Below are 7,415 nucleotides of genomic sequence, written 5' to 3'. Positions count from 1 at the left end.
CACAAAATTGGGGAAACTGTAAGATAAAAATTTACATCGGAGAAATTCAGGGTATTAATTAAAACTAAGCACCCCTCTTTTTTACTGCCCAGATCCAACTTTCTGTCTGATTAAGCTGTGACTATGTAAATAATTTCAGGTCCTTCGTAAAGTTGTGTATCTTGTAATTTCGCAGAATTAGGGAGAAAATGTTGGCTCTTTTGGCTTTTTTATGTTGAATTTGGGAAAATTTACGGAATTGAAATGATAAGCACTGATGCTGCCGGAATTAAATCGTAATTAATTTAATGGAACGCGCGACTTAAAGTCCTGTGTATTAATCGATTTAAGAACATTAAAGATTACACCGGCAACGTATGCAATGTGTACTTTTGAGATCATTTATTACCACAGAGATTCGACAGAGCTAAAGACATTCGGCAATGGTGGTCAAACGGCTGATTTCTTTGTTTCTTATCAGTTGGAATAGCGAGTCGATTCGTTCCATGTACGTTGAACAAAATTTAACAGAAGTGTTAGTGTGTGAAAACTATTTTCGAATGAAATCTATAAAAATCTGAAGAAAATCTAGAATTTAATGTGTTAAAAAGTTAAAAAAAAATTCTGAAAAAGGGGTTATGTATATTAAAAAATTATAAACATTATACTCAAGGCGACGCAAACCTCTGGATAAACAATCAGCAATTTGCATAGAAATAGAAGAACGATACGATAAAACGACAAATATTTTCATTGTCAGCGTTATCTTATCTGCCGCATAAAATATATTATTTGCAGGCGAAATCGTTCTACAAAAAATGCTTCAATTCATTTTAGCCAGTCGAACGAAATAGTCGAAATGTCGCGCCTAACTATATGTGTTCTACTCGTTGCATTTTCATCGATCGCTGCTGGAGCCAGGATCTTAGCTGTCTACCCGTATCCATCTCGCAGTCATCAGGTTCACTTTTTGTCAGATAAAGTACAACCACCGAAACCAATTAAAAAAGACATATTTAACATGATTCTCGAATTCTGCAGATGGTTTTTCGAGCACTGTCGTCAGAGTTGGTGAAACATGGACACGAGATGGTTGTTTTCACAGCTTACCCCGCGGATGATCTAGTATTAGCCAATTACACAGAAATTGACCTAAGCATCTTGGTCCGAAAATGGAACAGCGTCGTGAATTACGTGGATTTTGCGAAGAGTGGCGTGTTTACGTTCCTTGAAGCAATAATAGACCACGGAGGGGTGGTCAGCGACATAGTGCTCTCTCATCCAGCGATGCAAAATATTTTAGCACCGAATAGCACTGAAAAATTCGACCTGATCGTGATGCAACAGATGTTCTACGATGCTCTGTATGCACTGCCGGTTCGACTAAACGTGCCCATGATCGGAGTGTGTACGTCTCACATATTTTTCCAGCACCACATTCAATTTGGTATGTGTTCCCTAAGTGAGAATGACAACGTAAGAAAATTAGTGAAAACCCATTCCCAGTTCGTTTCAGATTTTCTCCATTTAGCGTACAAAAGTGAAAAACGAACGATTCTACTGTATAAAATAGCTTTTAAAAATTTTCCGTGAGAGCGGATCCTTTAATAAAGCAATTTATTGTATTTTGAAATTATAATTGCTTTGCAAATTTGTAGACTGGTGTTTTCGGTATCGTTTAATTGTTATTTGTTGTTTCTCAGGGAATGAGTTACTGACGCCTTACGGGTTAGATCCAGTGACTGGATATCCGATGACGAATTTCTGGCATCGATTCTACGAAGCGTATACGAATGTCCTAGCGGGGGCACAATATTTCTACAGATGTTTACCGATGCAGGACAAAGTGTTGCGCAAGCATTTCGGCGACACTATGCCGCCTATTGAAAAACTGTCGGACCGTTTCGAGCTCTTGTTGGTCAACAGTCATCCGTTCCTCACGGATCCTAGGCCGATGGTTCCTGGAATCGTGCAAATCGGTGGGTGCCGTTTCTTGGAATCCTCGAAAAACAAGACTCTGCCGCAGGTAATTTACAAAATGAACAGCCATCGTTGCTGAGATTTCTCCGAAGGTTTCGCAATAAATTTTCAACGAAACAATTCGATTTATCGTTTGATATTCTTCCTAGGATCTGAAAACCATTCTAGACAACGCGAAGAACGGTTTCATCTACTTCAGCTTGGGTTCGAACGTGAAAGTGAAACAGTTTTCCAATGTATTGATAACCGCCATGTTGTCGGCGTTCGCGGAGCTGCCGTACACAATCATTTGGAAGTCCGAGATCGACGTCGAGGACAAGCCTGAGAACGTGATCATTCGAAACTGGTTTCCGCAGCAGGAAATTCTCTGTTAGTATACACCACGAGACGAAAAATCACGAGAACGTACAAACTCGTCGCGGAAAAATTGAACCTGAATTCTTTTCATTCAGCGCATCCGAACATCCTGTTGTTCATATTCCAAGGCGGCATGCAGAGCCTAGAGGAGGCAATCGAACACATCGTTCCGATGCTAGGTATACCGGTCTTCGCCGATCAGTATGCGAACGTACAAATGCTGAAGAGACGTGGCGTGGCGGAGGATGTCCAAATGTCCGAGCTGACGAAGGAGACGTTCAAACGAGCCATCCTGAAAGTAATTTTAAATCCAAGGTAACTTGTGTTCGATCAGCATCGGCCGATTCAACATCATCATCCCCTCCCCCACCCCCATTGAAGATGTTTTCTCCCATTGAATCCTCGTGCTCCCTCGAAAAGACACTGTCCATCACCCCCCTCGTGTCCCCCTTCCTCCGGGTTCCCTTTAATCCAGATAATAGCATCGCCGAGTAATTAAGTCCTTTGTCTTCTGTCTTCTCGCATTTAGTTACAAAGAAAACGTCAGGAAGCTTAGTGACTTGTTGCGCGACCTGCCGCACCACCCGATGGAGCTCGCTATATGGTGGATAGAGCACGTTATTCGTCACAAAGGGGCGAAGCATCTTCGTTGCAGGGCGAGGGACATGTCGTTCTTCAAGCTGCTGCACTTGGACATCATCGCCGTTGTGTTTGCCCTTTTCGTTCTCCTCCTTAGCTCGTTGTTTTTCGGTCTACGGTTCGTTTACAGGCAGACCAGGCGGTTCGTCAAACAAAGCACCCACAAGTCTTTGAAAAAAGATTAGCTGCTAACTCCGCGGTTTCATCGCCGAAAAACCTGATCTTGAGAAACGAATATCCTAGCTATTAATATAGATCGTCAGATTAGTGAAATTATTAATGCACAGTGCTGAAGTATCTTCAGAAAGAGATAGTCTTCGTTGAAGGTTCCATCGATCATACCGTCCATTCACTGACACGCCATTTCAATTTTATTTAAACCGACCAAGCGTCGCCTGAATTGGATCTGTATAAAATATACAAAAAAGAAAGGTGTTCAATAGAAAATTTCGATGTCGGAAACAACTAGATACTTCAACTCTCAAGCAACGCACACGTCCTTCACTCTCCGCAGTGAACGCAAATCTATCTGTTCTCCAAAAAAAATTGTGATTTGAGTTTGCCTTGGTATACCGGTCAGACGAGAAATGTCTAGTGTATTAACACTATCAACACTACTTGAGATTGCAAAGATAAGAAATTGCATCCATGTGGAACTGTGAAACAAATTTCCTAGGGTCACAAATTATTTAAAAAATGGCTAAAATTTTGAACAGGCACAATCTCGTTATTTTTATGAAGTAATGTAAAATAATCAGTTCTAGTGCCCCCGTAAATCTAGTGTTAAGGGCTGCCACCCTTTAAAATATTTCCGTCTGAATTTGATGCGTCTTTGTCCTGAGCGTTCACTTCTAGCATATAAATTGACAATTTTCGTTTCTCACCGGTACGAAAATATTTTCATAAAGAATTCGAATCGAGCCGAATGTTTTTTTGCCTAACGGTGCAACGAACTGCGCTCGATGTTTTTCAAAAGTATTTCCCCGATTGTAGTACTTTATTTTTCGGACGGAGTCGCATGCAGATTCCGGGGTTAGGTTCGTAAAAACAGGAGCTCGTGCAGAGGTTTCGAGGTCGCAGGAGCCAGATAAATGGCGCTCAACATTGAATTATGAATGCGTAGCGATGCAAAGGAGGAGAAGGTGCGACAGTGGATGGAAGCGTGCTGCAACCGATCCCCCATCGTAGGTATTATAAGTTCTGTCGAATCCTTCGTGGGAATGAGCGGCTTGCTCTTGCGAGATTCACCTCTGCATTACTACTAGCTCCTCCCAAGTGTAATCTCTAAACTCCTAAAAGGTACTCGTCCCTTTCAACCCAACCACTCTGTTATATTCCACCCGCGTACTCTTCCTGTTACTTTAATTCGGCAACGACCTACAAAATTTATGCGCGTCCCGAAAACGTTGCCTCGAACGCATTCAACGCTGCATGCGGGTCCTGCATTCTACGCGAAAAAATCCGGCTGCACCGCTGCTTCAACAAATTCTTTCTACTCTCAACAGCTTTGAGAGCGCAGGTGTGTGTTAAAATTTTACTCCAGGTCAGAAAAATCCTGCGACCTGCTGGATCGTTTGTTTAAACGTTGCACTGAACAGGAATATTATTGGTAACTTTATTCTATTGTGTACATCGCGCAAACAATGCATTTGTAGGAATCCTAGAAAAACTTGTATGCTTCCGGTAAAATCTCAGACGGACAGAAGTGTGTGAAACAACCCGCAGTTTGAAAAACAATTTCAAGTAAAATTTAGAGCGGTTCAGGAATCGGGAATAAAATAGCCTAATAAAATAAAAATGGTGTGAAAGCGAGGAAGAGGAAATGAAATGCGGAATATGTAAAACGTACAATGATTTTTGCTTCAGAACGGCCGAGCGCGGTGTCCCAGGTCGGGTGTCGCGAAAATTGGTTACGAAGCGACACTTCGCGCTAAAATTGGCTATTTGTCAAAAGCAAATTTTTGACAATTCCACCTCTGTTCGCGCAGCGCGGGCGCGTGCTCCGGTAACAGTTTGTTTTATAGGCTCGGTGATCCGGGACCTATGCGAGAGAACGCTCTCGCGGTTGAATTTTATTGCACGACAAAAGGGTATCGATAATTGCGCGATCGGTGCAATCAAACGTGACTGACAACGAGCAATATACATATAATATCCGTATCACATCAAACGCCGTCCTGATCTCGAATGCCTCGCAGAATTTTCAGACGCATAATGGCCGATTGCGTAAAGCAATTTCGCGGATCATTGGCACTGAAAGGCATCGGCCTCCCTCCAATCGTCTCGATGAATCGATGTCCTCGTGGGATCCACTAATTTTTCCGCTGAACGATTTAAATCCTACGTAATAGAAACTAAGGCGTTTATTTATTCTTTCGGATCCGGGATTCGCTTTTATCCTGTGTTTTATAGCTGTGTTTGAAAACGCGTCGCGATCTGTACACACAAGATACCCTCGTCGATCATGGCTTCTGCAGAAAGCACCAAAGAAATCCTTTAATACCAGCCCAAAATTAGGAGCGTGGAATTTATGATTAAATCGTGCATACAACAGTAGAATATTCAAAAATATTTTATTCCTATATTGTTGAAATTTTTAATAGCTTAACTGGCAATGTTTTATTAATAAGTTTTAAACGACAGTGCTGTATTTAAATACTGCTCAATATTTTTCTTTGAAATAATAATCTCAAACGAAGTTATTAAATTTTAATGAAAATCGAGAACTACTTATCTTCAATTTGTGGTAGAGAAAATATTGAAAATAAATTTCTATGTAGCCCCTATTTCTCGCAATCGCTTCTATCTAATTTTCTTCTGACATTTTTTAATATTTCAAGTTGACAACAAAATCGCCGGAGATTAATGATGCATGAAATGTTGTAGATGAGGTGGCAAGGAGTTTCTAATTTATTATTTTTGTGTAACAGAAGGGCTTTAAGATTTGCAGTAATCGCGAAGGGGAGGACGTTGTCGGGCGGAATTTTATGACTCGATCGGACCGATCGGATCCGCTCGGAATTGCTAAATAGACCCGTAACCCCGAAGCATTATTCACGCTGAAGTTATAAAATATTGTCGCGCGCGTTTCCCCAGCAGCAGTAACTTTCAATTTGTCGCGCGACGTCAAACACTCGCGGGGAGCTCCGCCACTCAATTTCCGGCGCAGCAATTTCCCGTAGCGGGGAAAGAGAAAAAGAGAAAGAGGGAGGGGGGGAGAAAGACAGCTAAACGCGAGACATCTCTTCGCTGCGAAGGAACGACGGCTTTTGGCATCGACTCATCTACTCGAGCCAATATTATCAATCGTTCCAACGAGCCTGGTAATGAAATAAAACTGCCCGCTTATTTCCATTCGGCTTCGACCCCGTTCTACGACCCCTTTGTTCAATTCCGACGGACTAGACAATTATTTCCGCGGTTCAGCCTTCTCGAACGCGATCCTTACAAATCACTGCAGGTCCTGGAAAGATACAGCAAAATTATACAGGCAGTCACACATCCCAATTAATCCCACTAAAACTAACAAAATCAAAGGGACGCAGATTAAATCATAAATTTCATTATTGATGCTACAAGTTGGTGCAATTATTTCTCTAATTTAGACGATTCAACAATTTCTCAAATACAATTTTTGTAGAAGTCGCAGAGCTACAGAACCATCCCCAATTATTTAAAATCAATGCGACGTAAAAAATAAAATAGAAATGAAACCTAGACCAAAATTCTCGAATCTGTGACAATTTTTACGAAATTGAATTTCTTTTTTTACAACCCTTTGTCAGAAAAAATGTTATCCTATATTTTACCAGCGATTATTTGTTCTTTCATTGGGAACTTGATTCTGTCATTTTACAGCGTACATTTTCAACAGAATATGGTTGGTGAATAGGTGATGTAATATGTATGGGAGTAATCCTAAGGGTGTGTTTCAGCGGCACGGTTTGCTCGCGCGTTACTATCTCGAGGAATTCCACCCCCTTTACTTTCAACCACCTTCCGTCGATTGTAGTCATCCCGAAAATTCGCTTTCTCTCCTCGTTGGTCTTGGCTACCCCTCTCGTTCTGTCTTTCAAAGTCTAATCCGATTACGATGAAACAGGGTATTAGTTCCAGTGTAACTCCGCGATAATGGATATTGCTATTCAAAGTATTTCTCGCGTTAAATGACGTTCTCCCCCGGCGACGACCGAGGGAGGAACTTTTGTGGCTCGGTGTATTTTTTATTGGTCTCCTTACAATTCTCACAGGTTGCCAACACGTTGAGAAATATTTTAAATTGTCCTGTACATGGTCAAAATTTATATACAATTCTACTTTGCTAACTTTTATAATTAATAAAATATAGTAATGGTCTCTTGTTTTGTGATGTTTCTGGGATAGATCAGTAAAATTACAACTCCCTATAATTGTTTTCACAACAGGTACTTTCTTTCGGATTAAACTATTGCAAATATAAC

General features: G+C 41.1%; 1 protein-coding gene across 1 annotated transcript; it reads left to right on the top strand.

The window, feature by feature from the left end:
- The first annotated feature begins 785 nt into the window (after positions 1-785).
- LOC143355220 (UDP-glucosyltransferase 2-like) lies at positions 786-3,390 on the top strand. The gene is made up of 6 exons (XM_076789853.1): positions 786-940; positions 1,021-1,426; positions 1,683-2,005; positions 2,109-2,328; positions 2,412-2,631; positions 2,846-3,390. The coding sequence occupies exons 1-6, from the start codon at positions 839-841 to the stop codon at positions 3,138-3,140; spliced, it is 1,566 nt and encodes a 521-aa protein (XP_076645968.1). The 5' UTR covers positions 786-838; the 3' UTR covers positions 3,141-3,390.
- The last annotated feature ends 4,025 nt before the right edge of the window (positions 3,391-7,415 follow it).

This window comes from Halictus rubicundus, chromosome 6 (genome assembly GCF_050948215.1).
Source record: "Halictus rubicundus isolate RS-2024b chromosome 6, iyHalRubi1_principal, whole genome shotgun sequence".
NCBI lineage: Eukaryota > Metazoa > Arthropoda > Insecta > Hymenoptera > Halictidae > Halictus > Halictus rubicundus.
This window is presented reverse-complemented; position numbering and strand designations above follow the sequence as displayed.